General features: G+C 41.7%; 1 protein-coding gene across 8 annotated transcripts in view; it reads left to right on the top strand.

Moving 5' to 3' along the window:
* GDPD5 (glycerophosphodiester phosphodiesterase domain containing 5) overlaps positions 1-19,330 on the top strand; it is a 200,461-nt gene that overhangs the window by 170,412 nt on the left and 10,719 nt on the right. For all 8 annotated transcript variants that reach the window (XR_006102957.1, XR_006102958.1, XM_042458354.1 and 5 more), the window contains exons 11-14: positions 4,703-4,921; positions 9,759-9,916; positions 15,663-15,810; positions 18,278-18,360. Coding sequence is in view for 6 of the 8 variants with exons in the window: in XM_042458354.1 (XP_042314288.1) it covers positions 4,703-4,921; positions 9,759-9,916; positions 15,663-15,810; positions 18,278-18,360 (608 nt within the window). In the remaining 2 variants the exon portion in view is untranslated. The remainder of the gene's footprint in view (positions 1-4,702; positions 4,922-9,758; positions 9,917-15,662; positions 15,811-18,277; positions 18,361-19,330) is intronic.

Consider the following 19,330-nt stretch of genomic DNA (forward strand, 5'->3'; position numbering starts at 1 on the left):
GGCCTTCCAGTCCAACCTCCATCAAAGCACTCCCAACAGATGATCATCCAGCCTCTGTTTGAAAACTTCCAAAGAGGAAGACTCCACCACACTCTGAGGCAGCATCTTCCATTGTCAAACACCTCTTACCATCAAGTAATTCTTTCTAAAGTTTAGGCTGAATCTGTTTTCCTGTAGAGTGCTGTAATTTCTAACAAGTGAGAACAAAACATCAGGAAATGCCTTGCTCTTCTTTAAATAGAAGCTAAGCTACCAAAGCCAGCTGGCCTAATTTACTGCTGACTAGAAATTGGCTTGGCCAGGGCTATGCCACTGCTCCAGACAAATACCTTCAACAGCTCCTGGAAGCCTTGTTGGACATGTGTGGCTTTGTGGATCTCTGACCTTTGGAATGGAAATCAAACTTACTTTCTGACAACTCCTTTCTTGGCTCTGGACCCAGCTCAGGGCTGCTTTTCCCATCTGGACCTCATACTGCCTGGACCATGCTTCCAGATGAAGTCTTGTGTAAGCCTTGGGGCTTACCTAGTTTGCCCCTGTCCATTTCTGCAGGTGCACTTATCTGTGCACTTGCCAGCCTTAAGCAGGACACTTGAGGGGCAGAACTCCAGATCTGGGGCACTAGAATAGAAAAGGCCTTGCCCCACTGGCACCCTGCTTTGCCATAGATCAGGGCTACTCAGAGTGGTGTTCTATGGATCGGTGCTGGTCCATAAAGGATGCGCCTCCACACAGGTTGCCAGTCCAGAGCAAGTTAATAAGAGAGGAAAAAACAGTTATAATCAATGGGCACAAATAAATTTCTAGTCCCTGGCACATTTGGAAGAAAAACCCCTGCTGGTCCACCACATCAGACAGCTTATGAAGCACTGCCATAGATGACAAAAACAAAACAAAACTTCTACTCAAGGGCCTTGGGTGGATATTTTGAAATCTAGTCCATTTCTGTTGGGGATCCTTGTACTTAAGTGTGGGAAGTTCTTCCCTCTCCTTCTCTGTGGGCACAGTGGTAAAAGCTGGAGTGCTAGATGTGATTCTTGACTTTTAATCACCCGAGGATCCCTCCACTTTCTCCCCAGCTCTCACCAAGAGGGCAGAAGGAGCAGTGAGAAAACAGAGGTATCAGACCCCAAACCTAAATAGGTTTCTCTTTTCCACCTCCTCTGTCAATCCTTCCCCATGACCATCTTGGTCTAAGGCAGCTTCCTCTGTCTTTCTGCAATTTGGATGTGAAAAGGGAATGGGACAGAAAAGAAAAGAAAAGAAAAATAAAAATAAATAATGACTTAGATATAATGAGTCCAAACACTTGAGTTCTCAGCCACTCTTCTCCATCTTAGCTGGGATTTTCTTTTCTTGTTTTGCTAGCCTTAATCATGCCACTACCCTAGCCAAAACAGATTAAATTCCCCTTTCGGAGTCTGTCTGTCTCCTGATCAGGAGCGCCTCTCTCTTGTCTGGATTAAGTCTCAGTTTATTAGCTTTCATCCAGCCCACCCACTGCCTCTGGACAGTGATTCAGAACATCAACATGTTCCCTTGTAGTGGAAGAAATGGAGAAACAGATCTGTGTCTCATCTGCATATGAGTGACAACATAACCCAGATTCCTGGACAAATACTTTCAATTCCACTTGTTGCGGGGAAGCAGTGGGGAAAGCCAGTGATGAATGCTGGATCTCAGTGCTGGATGTCAGTGCAGCAGAGAATCCATGCTGGGTTTTAGCATGAGCTTTAAAGGAACTATCCAAGGTGCTGAAAATATTTGTTAAGCAGAGTTCAGCACCTCAGAAGTTATTTTATTTCATTTATTTATATGTTGTCTTTCTCCTGGATTAGGAATAATATAAAATAATAAGATAAAAACAATACAGTTTTAAAACACAAATAAACATCATCTCATTAAAATAACATTCATTATTATAAATTCATTAAAAAGCATACAGTTTTTTAAAATGCACCCTTCCCTCCCAGAAGAAGTCTCCTTGGAAGCAGTTATTAATTAAAAACGCACTTAAACAGAAAAGCTTTGGTCTGCCAACAAATAGCTCCTTTGAGATTAGAACTAAAACCTTGTGAGAAGTCACTGCTCCATTGACATGGGAGCTGTTGGCTGCCACTGGGGTGCACCTGGGACCTTCGATTCCTGTTTCTGGGCATTGGCTTGGCTTCCAAGGTCAATCAGTGCTACTTGTCTCTGAACATGTTCCAATCCATCAAAGCTGGCTTTTGAAAGGAGGCAAAGGCCTTTACGATCAGAAGAGGAGAAAGTATGATTACTTCAACCCTGTTTTTATGCAAAAAGAAGAACAGGAGGAAAAGAAAGCAGCAGTAGCAGCAGACGCCAGGGACTCATTCTCAAAGAGCTACAGAATTCCTGGAGGCCTCCAGAAGGGCAGATTTGTTTATCAACATGCAGACCCCTGAATACCCAGAGGATGAAACCAGAATTGGCTTCTGGTTGGTTTTTGGCTCTTTTTCAGCTGAAAATACATCTGCCATGGGTATACATATGTAGTCGTTTATTGCCGAGTCCAAAATCTAGGACAAAACATAAACACAGTCCAAAGATTGTAATCAGAACATCCAAGCTTTTATACAAATTGCAAGATCATAATTAACTAAATAAAATGTATGCCTAAGCGTAAGACAAATAGCTTGTGTTATGAAACAAGTTACACTGCAGTAACAAAGGAAGAGTAATCATTAACCTTTAGTGTCATACAAAAAGCATTTTATACACTCAAAGCTTCAGGTTTCTGTGATGGTTAACCAAGATGTTATTCAGGAACCATAAAAGAGTATAAATGTGGCCCTCAATTGCACCACATCTGTGATATGTCCTCCCTCATACAGTTCCTTCCTTCCCCTGAAAACCCAGATGCTGAAACCAGAATTGGTTTCTGGTTGGTTTTTGGCTGTTTTTCAGCTGAAAATACAGAGGTTTTATCTGTTACACATAATCATTTATTGCTTAGTCCAAAGACCATTGCAAACACAACATCCAAGCTTTCATACAAATGCAAGATCATAATTAAAATTAACTAAAATAAAATATATACCTAAGCTTATGATAAATAGCTTGTGTTATAAACCAAGTCACATTGCAATAACAAAGGAAAAGTAATAATTAACTTTTAGTGTCATACAAAAAGAATATTATACACTCATATCTTTACGTTTCTGTGACTGTTAACCAAGAAGGTCTGCGGGAACCATAAAATTATATAAAATTGGCCCACAGTTCCACCACTGCTGTGATATGTCTTCCTTCCATACAGTTCCTTCTTGGCTAATGTCTCCTCCCTCTCCCTGAGACAAGAGCCCATCTTTCCCAACCTGACACCCTCTATATGTGTTGGACTACAACACCGATCTTTCCTAGCCATCGATCATGCTGGCTGGTGATATTGGCCTATTGTGTCTCACCAGTTCTGAAAGCACCAGTTCGGTGATAGCTAAGTTCAGACATCCAACTGAGAGAGAAGAATCTTCTTGTTTCCCTCTTCCTCCCTCACCCCTGTCTCCTTTACTTGTAACAAGACTGCATGACAGTTGGAGGCCAAAGATATGGCAAGGAAATGCAATCAAAAAGAAGGGCTTTAGGGATTAATGACTCTCTCCCAGTCCACCTGCTGTGTCAGATAAGAAATAGTCTTCATTTGTTGGCCCACTACATTGAAGGCTGCGAACTGAATCAGCCTTACAGAGTGACATGTAAGCAGTGACCCTAAGACCAGCAACAACTTGATCTTATGAATGCCTAGCTATTATCTGAAGTGGGGGACAAAGATAGTGGGGTTCTGTCTGTGGTGGCATGATCATCATGATCACCTTCATCCTCGTTTTTGTTGTTGTAATCTCATTTTAAAATTAAAAAATCAAATAATAGTAGTATACAAAGAGGTTCTCAGATATGAAGTATACAGGTCACCCTCATATCCACGGAAATATGTTCCCAGACTTACGGATTATAAATGAAATTTGCAGATAATAATGACCTGCAATAAATACCATAGAATCATGCTGGAGGACCCCAAAAATCTTCAGAGAGGAAAACTCTCTAGTCATCTGAAGGTCCTTCAGTATGACTCTAGTCAATTTCCACCAGACGTTGATGATAAGAGTTCTGCAGGAGGACCTCCAAATGCCTGGAGAAGTCCGTCCCCCCCGGCAATGGTTAAATGAAATTGTAGTTACCAATACCACAGATATGGGGGCGATCTGTAATATAATATTCCAATAATAAGTTTCTATAAAAGTTGACCAAATTTCCAAATATAAGTCCATTTGAAGGTTTCATCTGTCCACCATTCTTTCATATGTTGCAAGCATTGTTAAATCTTGTGTCCATTTAAATCACAGGTGAAGGAAAGTAATCTTTGCAATACTAAAGTATCAATGTTTTAGTGGCTGAAGGGATGTGAAAAATCTACTTCTGCTGGTCCTTTGTTAATTTCCAGGTTTCCAGTAAAATATCCTGTTGCACCACAATTTTTTTGTGGTGCAATAAAAACTTATTGTCTGCCAGTGGAAGGGCAGCAGAGAGGGGTCCATTTTCCTTCCATTTTTAAACAAAATGTGTTGTTTCAGACTAAAACTTAAACTCAACAGTTTTTAAATTACAGATTAAATTGCACTCATCTTTCTTTGGTGTTATAATTTTGATTTAAAGTGATAATCCTTCTCATTCCTTCCCACAGAGTGATCCTTTCTGGACTGCTGATTCCCTCTCCAGTTCTGATTTTGTGAAAGCTTCCAATCAGTCCATCTGCAAATTGGCCGACATGCTGGAGACAATCAAGGGCAATGCCACCATCCTCCTCAACCTCCAGGATTTGCCTCCGGATCATCCCTACTACAGTTCATCCATCAACATCACCTTGGAAACGGTCCTCGAATCAGGCATCCCTCAGCAGGCAGTGAGTTCCACGTCACTTTTGTAGGTAGATGCTGGACCATTGTTGGAAGACTTTTCTCACACCAATTCAAAGCAATTGCAGTGCAATGGATAGACTGGTTGAAAATGGCAGCTTATTAGGTTGCTCCAATTTGATCTCCTGAACCTCATATTTGGGATGAGGGAGAGGAAGAGAAGGGAGAGAGGGAGGATGATAGGGGGCAGAAATGCAGTCTGGATCCTATAATGTAGACTTGAGTCAATTGACTTGGACTTAAGTCACTTGAATGACTTGACTTGGACTTGACTTGGCAAAAATGACACACTGACACAACTTGACTTGAGACTTGTATATTTTTAGTGACTGACTTAGTGGTGCCATTCACTTTGAGCAGGAGGTAAGCCCTTCCCCCCAGACTGTAGGGTATGTTTCTTGAAGGGACCAGCAAATGCATTAGGCAATCAGCTTGAAGTGGAAGGATCCTTCTAAAGCTTTTGTAAGCAGGGTGCATTTCTCAGAAAGAAACAGCAAACACATTAGGCAGTGGGCTTGAGGTTAGGTTTGAGGCCTGCTTGGCAGCTTGTCCCTGCTGCAGATCAAAGCACCCTTCTAAATCAAGCTAGCATGCTGTAATGATAGATATAGATATTGTTGTTGTGTGCTTTTAAGTTGTTTCCAACTCATAGTGACCCTATCAAGGGTTTTTTGGCAGATTTCTTCAGAGAGGGTTTGCCATTGGCAACCTCTGAGGCTGAGAGAGTATGACAATGGCAAATCTTTTCTGAAGAAACCTGCCAAAAACCCTGTGGATTTCATGGCCAAGCAGGGATTTGAACCCTGGTCTCCAGAGTCAGTCCAACACTCAAACCACTACACCATGCTGGCTAGATAGATAGATAGATGAGAAAAATATCATAACAAGAGGGAATACTCAGTAAACTCAACCGGCTTAAGGTCCAGGGTTTTCCCTTACTCCTTCCTTCTGGTTGCAAGTGTAATACCCAAGGTGGTTAGGCCAAGATATAAAACAAGGCATTCTACAATTCCACTGGTTGCCACTCCTAGCCCACCAATCCTTTTCAAAAGCGTTATTTTCTAGCTCAACCTTCCAATCTTTTTCCTGGGCCTTCTTCCCTGCTCTTGTGAAGTAGTTAACTCTCGTTCTTCTTTTCCTAACCCCCCTTCTTCTACCCCTCTCCCAGTTAGCTAACAGGACCCCAATGGGTGCCAGAACCGATTGGTTCTCTTTACTTTGTCCCTTTGCTTAGAACCCTCAAGTGAACCTTTCCTTTAATCTAGCCCCAATGGTCTTGCAGGGCCAGTACATCTCCCAAGATTTCACTAAGCCTCTGAGCAATTCTTCCTTTTACTTCTTGTCAACTATACGGTCAGCTCACTGCCTCTCTTCCAATGTTTATCTTCTTGTCAGCTGTGTAATCCCAGCCAACTAGCAGCCTGACAAAAATCATGTAGACCCATGTAATTCAGGGTAGGCAACCTGTGATCCTCCAAGTTAGCTTGGACTGTATATCCCAGCAGCCATAGCCAAACACAGCAAATAGTGAGGAACAGTGGGTGTTGCAGTCTAGCATCATCTAAAGGGCTGCATGTTCCCATCAGTGAAATAAATGGCAATGTCATTGCAGGCCAATGAAGCTCTTGTGTTGCCTTTTAGCTGAATGATGTGTAAGGAGGGAGCATATTAGCATGCTACTAGGCTAATGCAGCAAAGCCCAAACTGTGAGTCTTCAGAAGTTGGGATCATAGTTGGAAGGGACCACAAGAGCCATGTTGTCCAAGCCCCTGCCATTCAGGAATACAAACCAACACACTCCTGAGAGATGGACATCCAGCCTGTGTTTAAAGACATCCATAGATGTCCCCCATCCTCTGAGGCAGTCCATTTTATTGCCAACAGTTTTTACAGTAAAGAGGTTCTTCCTAATGTTTAGGTAGAATTCCTTTTCTTGTAATTTGAATCTATTGATTCATGTTTTAGTCTTTGCAGCAGCAGAAAACAAGGTTGCTCCATCATATACATGACATCCCTTCACATATTTCAAGATACTTATCATCTCACCACTCAGTTTTCTTTTCTCCAGGCAAAACATACCCATCCCACTCAGTCATCCCTCATTAAGCTTGTTTCCCAGAATTTCAGTCATCTTGATGACCCTTCCCTGGATACATTCCAGCTTCTCAACAACCTTCTTGAATTGCAGTGCCCAGAACTGGACACAGTATTCCAGGGGAGATCTGACCAAAGCAGAATAGAGTAGGACTATTAATTCCTTCAGTCTGGCTACTATATTCCTGTAGATACAGCCCAGAATTGCACTGCTATTTTTTACAACCACATTGTACTGTTGACTCACATTTAACTTTTGGTCTGGACTCAGCCATAGAAACTCACTGGGTAACTTTGGGCGACTTACACTCTCTCAGTCCCTTAAAACCCTGTGATAGGATTGCCATAAATTGGAAATGACTTGAATACACACAAAGTCAGATGTCACTTATCCTATCTGTATTGGTGTATTTCATCACATCAACTCCCACATTCTCCAGGCAGCACTGAGAGATCCTGGGAGTTGTAGTCCAACCAAATCTGGGAACCCACAAGATGATAACTGCTTCTACTCCTGCATTCCCTTTTCCCTTTAAATCTCTTGTGTGCATTTTCAAGCTTCTTCAAGCAGGGAGCAAAAATGTTAATGAGTTTCAATGCATGAGTATTCAATTTTGGCCGCCCTCTAACCCATTCACAGATATAAACACACCCTGCAAAAGGTCAGTTAAGGACTGGACTGTCCAGTCCTTATCATTGTGATCTGGGGTATTTGGGCAGGCCATGGAGGAGACCCCCCTGGTGTGCTTTCAGGAGCAAGTTGAATGATGCCTTTCCCTTCCAGCCTTGGATTCTGTTCAATAGTTGCAAGCATTTTGAGCCTTTCTAATTAAGGGTGTGAGTTTGTGTTGTTGCTGCTACTGCTGTGCTAAACCCAAAGCCTCTAGTAATCCCACGTATGGAACAATTAGCTCAGGGGAAGGCTCCCTATTTAGTTTCCATCTGTCTTTCTGATGCCAGCACCTAGATTTCAATTAACCATGCGGCTGCTCCCACAAATGACTTGTCCTGGGAGGCTGTTTTCCCTCAATGTTTTCCCTCCCCTCCCACCGATAATCACTTTTGCAGACATGTGGGTTGGTTTTCTGCACTTTCCAAAGAAAGCAAAGATGGAAACACACAAAGACATTTGTTTACATTGTTTTCCATCTTTCCCTTTAGTCCTTCTGTACTGATTTCAGCAGTGTCCAGCTTTCTTTAAACATCATTTCTGGGTTCCCTCCTAACAGAAGTGACTGCTGCAAAGCAATGGATAAATCCAAAATTTTAGCATACCTTTGACTGAAGAGCTGTATGTCCCATTCATAGAATCATAGAATCGTAGAGTTGGAAGAGACCACAAGGGCCATCCAGTCCAACCCCCTGCCATGCAGGAAATCACAATCAAAGCATCCCCGACAGATGGCCATCCAACCTATGTTTGAAGACCTCTAAGGAAGGAGACTCCACTACACTCCGAGGGAGTTTGTTCCACTGTCGAACAGCCCTTACTGTCAGGAAGTTCCTCCTAATGTTGAGGTGGAATCTCTTTTCCTGTGGCTTGTATCCATTGCTCCGGGTCCTAGTCTCTGGAGCAGCAGAAAACAAGCTTGCTCCCTCCTCAATATGACATCCCTTCAAATATTTAAACAGGGCTATCACATCCCCTCTTAACCTTCTCTTCTCCAGGCTAAACATCCCCAGCTCCCTGAGTTGTTCCACATAGGGTCTGGAAACCTTGCCCTATGGGGAATGCCTTAGGGAGCTGGGTATGAGGTGGGACTGTGCTGAAAAACAGAGAAAGACATGTGTCACAGAAGCCCTGGAATGTAGTCCAGTGTTAATAATGCAGGTTAGGCAGTGGTGCTGAGGCTGTTTTAGATGTCCAACCCAACCTGTGTTGGTCAGGAATTAGGGAAAGTGAGAGGATCACAAGAGGGCTTAGCCTTCAACCCTCCACTTGAAAAAAACAGCGAGGAGGATGAAATAAGTAATTATAATTTTTGCAGACAGGTAAAATTTTGCAAATATATCTTCAACATTTAACTGGTTAGAGCAGAAGGATGCTCTATGGGTGTGCTATGTTTTTTACTATGCTTTCGATGTGTTTTTGGTGGTTTTAAATTATTGTTTTTAATTGGATTGGTTGTTCAATGGATTTGAAAACTTCGGTACTTGTTTGGACTATTTTGTTTTAACTTATACTGTAAGCTGTTTTTGGATCCATGTTTGATAAAAGCCATGTTATTAAAGAAAGAAATCAGGAAACTAAGATGGTGCTGATATGACGTGTTACTATAATTTTCACTTTAAATGTATTTGAAAGGTTTTCAGTGTTTCTTATGTACAGTTGACCCTCCATATCCACAGATTCTGCATCCACGGATTCATAATAATCATAATTATCATCATCATCATCATGATTATTATATAAATTCCAAAAAGCAAACCTTGATTTTGCCATTTTATGTAAGGGACGCCATTTTATTATTCCACTGTATATAATGGGACTTTGGCATCTATGGATTTTGGTATCCATGGGGAGTCCTGGAACCAAACCCCAGCGGATTCCAAGGACCACTTTATTATGTGCTGCAACTTTGAGATTCTCCTTTTCTGTTTCGTTTCTTGGGTGGAAATGTAACTACAATGCCAATCTTTTAACAGATTTGATTGTTAGCTTTTGGAGAATTATCCTCTTTTATTTATTTTAATAATATTAATTGCTATTGCTTGTTGCTATTCCTTCAGGTATTGTGGTTGCCCAACTCAGAGCGAAGACTGGTTCAGGAAATTGCGCCAGGCTTCCAACAGACCTCCAGCGTCAAAGGAGAGGCGCAGCAATTGAGGGACAGAGGATTTCAGAAGTTGAACCTGCGGTACACCAAAGTCACCAGTGAGGATATCAGGTGCTCCTCTTAGCTCTCACTTTTTCAAATGTCTCCTTGGCCAGGTCTGCCTGAGCAGGAGGCCCAAATGTCCCAACCACCTAGGAGGACAAGGCATCACAAAATGTAGGGGACTCAAGAAAAATGTAGGATAATACAAAATAAAAGCTGACAACATTATTATAAAGTCATGCTTCTCAGTCTTGCTCGGAATGGAGGACATTTTGGAATTCCTCTTGGATGGAAGGCTGAAATCTAGGATGTGACCTGGAAAAGAAAGACCCCTGGTCACCTTGTGGCTGAGTTTTAAGATCCTTGAGGGAGAGCTTTCTCTCAGTCCCGCCATCTTCACAGGTATGGTTAGCAAGGACAGCATGGAGAGCCTTCTTGGTTGGGATTGTAAATCTAGATTTTTCCAATCCCTGGTGGATATCAAAAACAATGAAATACAGTTGGCCCTCTGTTTTCACAGGGGATCCGTTACGGACCCCACCTCCCCCGCAAAAATGGAAACTCGCAGATATTCAAGCCCTATAGGCTTGAATGGGGGTGCTTGCCTGCAAGTGGTTGTGGGTGCATGCCTTGGGCGCACACCCCATTTTAAGTCCCCTTTGTTTGTTCCTTGCAAGTAAGCAAGGGCTGCAGATCTGAAGTCCACGCAAATGGAGTTGCAACTGTAGTATTTCATCCTGTACCTTTGGGACACTTAGGACTTGAATACACACAGGTTTGAAATCACCATAAAAGCTTGATAACAGCATATTTGGCAATTCCTAGCTCACGAACACCATCTCCCTCTCGATGCTGCCCAGTCTTCCGGTTGTGGTTAGCCCACACCTTTCCACCAATGGGAAAAAATCTGCCACTAAGCTCTCAATTGCTCTTTTGTAGTGCTAGTCCACAAGTGTGGTAAATTATCCTGTGGTACGTCTGGGATTGCGCAGTCATATGGTGTCAGTGTCTCCTTCTGTCCCTTGTTCCTCTTCCCTTTTGCTTTTCCAAAACATCCGGTTATAGGTTTTTTTAAAAAAAATTAGAAAACATTTTTATTGTTATTTTTAGTACAAATTAACATCAGTGGTGTCACTAGGGTTAGCATCACCCGGTCTGGTGACTCATTGTGTCACATTTACCCCATTGACCTCCTCTGATAATACACCACACAGAATCCTTAATAATGTATTTTGTACTAATTTTACTCATAAATCGTAATTCCCACATATCATTAAATGTAATGGCAAGAGTTGTGACATAAGCACTAACAAAATTAAAATTGTATGTTTAAATTACAAAATTGTACTGAACATATTCACATGCACATAGTTTCATGTGCTTGAAGTGGAAATTTGGGAAGATGTGGTGTTTTTAAAGATGATTTTAAAAGAAAGTTTTATAAATTAAAAAATTAAAATCAATTTAAAGGGGTGGAAAAGAGGCCTCTCCTCCTTCCTCCTCAGTCACACCATCTCCACTGATTTGAAGGGAATGCCACAGCCCATTTCTGTCAAAGGCAGGCTTAGGGGGAGCAGTGGTGTCACACCTCCTTTAGAGGGTCACCTGATGCTGTCCATACTCCTTGCACCCTTTCAGTGACACCCCTGATTAGTATAATTCCAGAATTGTGTTAAACACACACACAGAAATGCAAAGCATGCTGGGTAGGACATGGGACAGAGAGATGGGATTAAGGATGAGATACTGGAAGGGTCAAGCTAATGGAGAGATATATGGTAGGGAGTGCTCCTAAACTGATATATATGCACTTCCTTTCATTAACGCGATCATGGTGAGAATGGGGATCTTGTATTAAAAGCCTTGGCTATTTCCCCCCTCACTGTTATGAGAAACAATGCAATTTTTCTATAAAAGTTGTGCAACTTGCCCAGAAAACTATAGTTTTTGTCATAGAAAGGCAATTGTACAACATTCAAACTGGTAAAGTCTATAGCTCCAGTCAGCTCAAGTTTCCTTTCCTGTCACCCAGTGGCATCACTAGGGTTGGCGTCACCCAAAGCGATAATTCATGGTGTCTCGCACCCCCATTGACCTCCTCCTCTACCATACCTTACAGAATCCTTAGTAATGGCTTTTTGTACTAATGTTCCTCATAAATTGTAATTCCCAAACTGAATCTATATTACACATTTTTTCTGGGCAGCGTTCTGCCACAGACTAGGCTGACCCTGCTCTTTTTCTGGTGGCAGTTCAAGACCTTTATATTTGAAAAAGCATTTAGTGACTAAGTGACTATGTGAAAAAGTCTTTAATGGAGTATGCGTTCTGCAGTGTTATTGTCTTCTCATGGCTTTAAATGACTGAGAGAAAAGCGGGATATAAAATAAATAGATAGTTTTTATGCGTCTCCTCCCTCCAGACCAGGTAAACCTGTCAAGAGGTTGCAGTATTTCTTAGGCTTTTGTTTGTTTAAATACTCGCATTGCATTTCCATTGTGCTAGACTGTTTTTCTGGCAGTTCCTGGCACCAGCTGAAACATTTTATTCCTGCCCTTGAGTGAAATTCTGAGACAAACTGGAACAATATGTCTCCTCCCCTTCCCCCTTTCTTTCATTCTTTCATTCATTCATTCATTCATTCATTCTAGCTGTTTAAGGGCCAGGGCCGGAAGTCCCAGCTACCCTGGAGGTCCCCCCCCCCCCGCACCGTGTGTCACCATTGCAGGAACACCACTGTCATAGTGTAGTGTATGTATGCGTTCTGCATGTTTTAGGACAGGGAGAATTTGGTGTGTGACTTGATTGGTAGCCTAGGAAGTAGAACTGGGAATTGTTAATAAAAATAAGCAATAACCTATGCATTAGTCTCTTTCATCTTCCTTCCTAAATAACCCTTTCACCCACTCCTCAGAGTGATGCCTTACTCATTAAGTTGGTCATCATTGTTGTTTTTTCAAATGTGAGAAGTGAGTAATGCAATGAGTTATTAATGCACTACTCTCAATGTTGAGGGCCAGCGTGGTGTAGTGGTTTGAGTACTGGGACTATGACTCTGGGGACCAGGGTTTGATTTCCAGCTCAGCCATGAAACCCACTAGGCCCTTGGGCAAGTCACACGCTCACAACCTCAGAGGATGGCAATGGCAAACCTCTGAACCCATCTTGCCAAGAAAACCCCATGATAGTTTCACCTTAGGGGCGCCACAAGGCGGAAATGACTTGAAGGCACACAACAGCAACAACAATGTAATTTTTTTTGTTTTTTACAAAAAGCATACCAAAAATGGCCCCAGTCCCTCTAATCTCCTTAAATGAAATGCTTCTGGAGTATACACAGGTCTTTCTTGTTAGGCATTAACACTGTTGTCGCTAAAATGGTCAACTGTAAATGCTTTTGGCTATTGCTACTTTTTCTTTGCCTTTTTTTTTAAAAAGGCACATTATCATTGTTAGTGTGTTACTTCTAGTCTCTGCTATGAACACCCCACACAGATAATAGAAAAGATCAATTAGATTGCAGTCATAGGAACACTTGCTTAGGAATAAGTCCTGTTGAACTTGGTGAGCTTACTTCCAATTAAAAGGCGTAGTAGGTTTGGGCTGTAGCATGATTGAAATGCTAAATTGGCTGTGGGGATGTGACAGTCATCATTGAAGTGCATGGGTTCATTGTGATAACGTGTTTGTATGTGTATGTGTGTTTGAAAGAGACCTTTTACATACAAGTTGCCATACAGCGGTCTTTCAGCCAGCTCCTCTTATCTCCTCCATGGCTGCTGCTGTTTCCATGGTGCTGTAATGCAGTCCAAGGTCCCTATTTAATTCAAAAATTACTTTGTGCTCAAAAATAATCTGCCCATTAACAATTCTGAATCAATCTGTCACGTCTTCAATTATGGATTTAAAGCAACTTGCTTTAGAGACTTTGAAGTTTTCTTTTGTTTATGGAACAAATAGAATCAATTTTTGGATATAGACTTGAAGCAATTGCATTTTTATTTTTGTTTTTTGCATTTAGATGAGAGCTATGTGTTTGCTTAAAATGCTTTGCTTAGACCATTGGGTTAAGAAAGTGTGACCCTGAAGATGTTGTCGGACTGTATCTGCCAGCATTCCTCATCATTTGCTGTGTCGGCTAGGACTGATGTGCCTGAAGGGTCACAGGTTATACATTGCTGTCTTAGAGGATTCCTGGTCCATCTTTTTATGGAATGATACTCAAGGTAGCTTGCAAGAGAATTGCAGAATTGCCCCCGGCTGTGCATACCCTCTGGCACAAATCAGTGGCTTCATATTACATGAAAGGAGATTCCATCATTAAGGAAAACATTTTGTTTTCTGTGGTACAAAATGTTCAGCAATTGAATGGACTGCCTTGGAGGGTGATGGTCTCCATTCTGCTATCCCATTATTTTTAACTAGACCTCATCTGATGTACAGGACTAAGCAAAACAATTCAGGAAGCCTGTTGACAAATTGGCCTGTGTCCATAGAAGGTTGATTCAAATAATCAAAGATCTAGAAAGCAAGCCTTATGGGAAAGATGTAGGAAGCTGGATCTGTTTAGCCTGGAGATGAGAAGGTTCAGAGGTGGCATGGTAGTCATGTTTAAATTTTTGAAGGGATGTCCTATTGAAGATGGAGCAAGCTTGGTTTCTGCTGCTCCAGAGACTAGGACACTGAGCAATGGATTCATAATAGAAGAAAAGAGATTCCACTTAAAGGCTAGGAAGAATTTCCTGATCATAAAAGCTGTTGGACCATGGAACAAACTCCCTTTGAGTCTTGTAGAGGAATCCTCCTCCTTAAACAGAGGCGGGGTGGCCATCTGTCAGAAGTGCTTTGACAGGCAGGAGGAGGTTGGACTGCATGGCCCTTGGGGTCTCTTCCAACTTTGTGATTCTCTGATTCTAAGTAGTTGCTGGCCAAAGTGGCTTGCAATAATTAAAAAAAAACATTGCTAACATGCACAAAATACCAAGGTTAAAAAACCATTAAACAATCAGGAAAAAATTAAAACCAAGTTAAAACATATAATAAAAACATACACATCCCAGCACAGAAATTAGCAGTATCGAATGCATTGTGTAAGATGGGCCTTATGTTATTACTGATCAAATACTTGTTGGAATAGAAAAATCTTTGCTTGTCTGCAGAAAAGAAAGTAGGAAAGGTGCATGTCTAACTTTTGTGGAAAGGGAATTCCAGAGCCTTGAGGCAGTGCTCTCCTGTATTCCCACCAAATGTCCCTGGGAGGAAGGTGGGGAAAAGAAAAGGTGGGACAGCCTGTCCAGCAGATCTGAGAGCATGAGCTGGTTTGTAAGGGAGAATATGGTCCTTCAGATAACCTGAACCCGAGCTGTGTAGAGCTTCGATGATGATTTCCCATCAGGGTGACCAGATGTCCTAACTGCAAAGACCAACAAGACACTACAAAATTTAGCCCAAAATTTAGGAAAAATGTAGGACATTACAAAACAAAAGCTAAAAACACTAATATAAATATAAACTCATGCTTCTTAGTCATGCTGAAAATGGAGAACATTTTGAAATTTCTCTTGGACAGAAGGTTCAGATGTAATGCATGTCATGCAAAAAGTTGAAATGTAGGACATGTCCTGGAAACAAAGAAGGTTGAAATGTAGAATATGCACTGCATCCCATCCAAACACTAACCAGAGCTAAGTGTGGTCAGCATCCTAAATCAGTTTTTGTCCAAGGCGATATGACAGTGTGTGATTTTGGTCTCTAGGCTTTTCTGAAGACCTCTCCTCTCCTGCTCACCTCCCTCTCTGTCCCATCTTTTCAACAGAGAATACGCAGGGGCAAATTTGAGTGTGAACCTCTACGTTGTGAACGAACCCTGGCTTTACTCAGTCCTTTGGTGCAGCGGGGTCCAGTCTGTCACCTCTGACAATGTGCACACCCTTAGCAAGATGTCTTTCCCCAGCTGGTTGATGGTAAGTGGGCTTGGCCTCGCTTTGTCTCTTGCTGTCTTCCAAACACAAATGGTTAGAGTTTTATGGAGTTTTGGATATTTCCTCAGTCTTTACAATGACCCTTCCAGGTGGGTTTCATTGGAGAGGCTCCTTCTTGCTTGAGACCTAGCCTTTATGGCAAATGTGGGCATTCTTGGAATTATTGTACTGCTTCCAAATGCAACAGTGGGAACACTGATTGTTTAAATACTCCTTGCAAAGCTTGACAAAATTAACATGGTTTTTTGGACTACACCTCCCTGAATTCCTCAGCCAGGATGGTGAGCAGAGGATTCTGGGAATTCTGGCCTAAAAAAAATTAATTTTCCAAGCTCTGGATCCTTCAAATTAAAAATAGTAATCTCCCTGCAAGTGTCAAGTGTAGCAGGTCAGGGAGGAGCATCTTTGCATACTATGAGGCTAGTCTTAAACGTGGAAGGCTTCACCTAGCCTTTCCAAAAGGGCAGGCAAGAACCAGCAGAGCTATGCTTTTGATCCACAACATTACCTCTCAGTTTGCAGTGGTCCATTTGGAGCCTGTGCATTCCCCTTTGCCATTGTGGGAATGCACAGCTACCTCAATAGCCAGAGGCTGTTATTGTTAGCAGCTGCATCTTTTCCTCCCAGAATTACCCATTTAGTGGGTCAAAGCGGCATCTAGTGGTTGATAAAGCATGTTCACTTCATCCGTTGCTGTGTGCTTTCAAGTTTCCAACTTGTGGCGAGCCTAGGTTCTATCCTGGGGTTTTCTTGGCAAAATTTCTTCAGAGGAGGCTTGCCATTGCCTTTCCCTGATGCCGAGAGCATATGAGTTGCCAAAAGTTACACTGTGGGTTTCATGGCTGAGGTGGGAATTGAACCCTGTGACTCCAGAGCCATAGTTCAGTGCTCAAATCATTACATCACACTGGCGTGCACTTCATCCATGCCTGTGCCTATTTCATAGAATCGTTGTTAGATGGAGTCAACCACAACTCACGGCAACGTTGCATATGAGACATCTCCAAGCCCCGCTATCCTCTACTGCTCTGCTAGGCTCTTGTAGATTCAGGCCTGTGACTTCCCTAATTGAGTCCATCCATCTGGCATGTGGCCTTCCTCTCTTTCTACTGCCTTCTACCTTTCCTAGCATTATTGTCTGACCAATGTTTGATCCAAGGTACGAATCAGAGAATTGGATTCATAGAATTTAAGAGTTGTAAAAAGTCCCAAGAGCCATCCTGTCCAACTGGCTTCTGCCATGCAGGAAGACTCCACCAAAGCACTCACCACAGATGGCTATCCAGCCTAGTTTTAAAATCTTTTAAACCTCTCTTTAAAAAAAAGAGATGCAACTTTTTGTTTCAGTTTGTTCTGTAAACTGAAATATGTAGGAGTAGCCACGCTGACTATTAAAGAAAACCATTGTTCAGAATACACATTAGTGATATTTTTATTAGGCCAGTGAGAAGGCACAAACAAACTTGCATTAGCTTTCTCTGGCTTCTTCATCAGGCAAAGATAGAGTTTGTTCCTCCCAGTTTCTCTCTCTTTGTGCGGAGAGGTGAAGACTGATATTTTTCCTGCATGAACACCCTCACTGTAAAATCCAAAACCACAAGATGAAAACCTGTAAGCTTATGACTTCAGCAACATCATTTTGTTTCCCCCACATGATTTTTCTACCCTCTTTACCTGATGAAGAAACCAATGAGCTTTGAAAGCTAGCATAATGTTTTTATACTTTCTATTTGATGTAATAAAGTAATAATCACAGTGTACTTTCAGTATGAATTTTGTAAACTGATCAAGGAGAGCTCTGACTTGAGCATGGGCTGAAGGCACAATTTTAATTGATCTGGCTGGGAATTAAAGATTCACTTAACATTTGATCCTGCTTTATTCCTGATGTACATGTTGCAAAAGGGAATTTTAAAAAGTCTTTTCCTTCTAATGGTCTGATGAATTACTGAAATATAAATCATCTTATCTGTCCTTTAGAATCTGGAGAAATATCTCCATTGGGATTTTGATAACATGACAAATGTGTCCAAATGTAATTGAGCAATTCATTGGATATTTTTATTGTTCTGTGAAATCTTTGTGATATCTGGAAACTTATCAAGGTTTCCTGAGTGAAAAGAAAATAGCAGAACAGTCTTTCTTAGAAGACCACTAGCCCACCAAAGGCCCTTTACAAAATGTAGCTTCATATAATGAATACTGGATGAGTTTTACTCACAATCTCTCTTATCTAGTGCCCAAATACAGATTTCAGTTACTGCAATGGCAATGATACTTGCTGTTTCCAATTCCAGAATTCATTTCTATTGGAGGCAGGAAGAAATAGGGTTGAGTGTTTTATGTTAAATCTTAAAATCTAGACTATCCTTGCTCCCTTCTTGCCTTTAATTTTTGTATTAATCCAACAATATATGGGATTCTTCTTGTCTTCTTTTTTGTTTCCCAGACTCCGGATGAATACTATCTCATTTGGATAACGTCTGATCTCATTTCATTTATCATAATCGCAGGAGTGTTTATATTCCAGAAGTAAGTACTGTTGGCCAATGTTTTTGTAATGCTGTTGTCTGTTGCCATTTCCTGACTCTGGAGATGCTTCTGAGAGATACAGAATGTTCTCCCAAAGCTTTTAAAATCAGGGCTGCTATTTATGTTACAGGAGCAATTTGTTGCTACCCCCATGGCACCATCTTTCACCACCCGGGTACCACACGCATATACAGATTACATAGGTGGGTCAGGAAGAACCACAATAGTTTATTTATTGACACATTTATATTTTGTTTCATAGTCATCTTATTAGTTACATTTATAGTCTTCCTTATTCTCCAGTGAGTTTAAAGGGCATATGTGGCTATTCTCCTCCTTACTTTAACCCTTACAATAACCTTGTGAGATAGGGCAAGGTGAGAGGGAGAGGGAGTGTATATCAAAGTCATTCAGCCAGTTTCATGTCGCAATAGCAAGTTTGAACTTGATCTCCCAAATCTCAGTCCAGCACTATAACCACTACTCCACACTGTCTCTCAATTCCTGTTGCTCTTTGTACATAATTTAGTTCCTCCCTATTGTCATTTGCCACAACGGAAGAGAAGCATGGGAGAAAACCCCAAGGGGTGTTTGTGTCCAACAGCCATTCCATTGCCTATAACATAATTAACAGCCCTGATTGAGTCTCAAACTTATAGGAGGTTTGCTCTAAAATTGTTGGAACAGGAGGAGGCCAGAATCTCTTGCCTAAGATATCCTCATTTTGGAATTTTCTCATGTGTCAAAAAGGGTTCTCAGACTGATTCTTTCTCCCTTATCTGTCAGCTTTTTACATGCAGGGAACTGTTTGATCCAAGATGGTTTCCAAGTCACAGACACCCTGCAACACACACACACACACACCTCTTATCCCATATGCTCTCTGAGGCAGTACAGAGCAATGGGAATATAGCTGCGTGCCTCCCTGAGCCACATGGGCTTGGTTTGGAGAACGGTCCATTCTGGGTTG

This window comes from Sceloporus undulatus, chromosome 3, assembly GCF_019175285.1.
Source record: "Sceloporus undulatus isolate JIND9_A2432 ecotype Alabama chromosome 3, SceUnd_v1.1, whole genome shotgun sequence".
NCBI classification, from domain to species: domain Eukaryota; kingdom Metazoa; phylum Chordata; class Lepidosauria; order Squamata; family Phrynosomatidae; genus Sceloporus; species Sceloporus undulatus.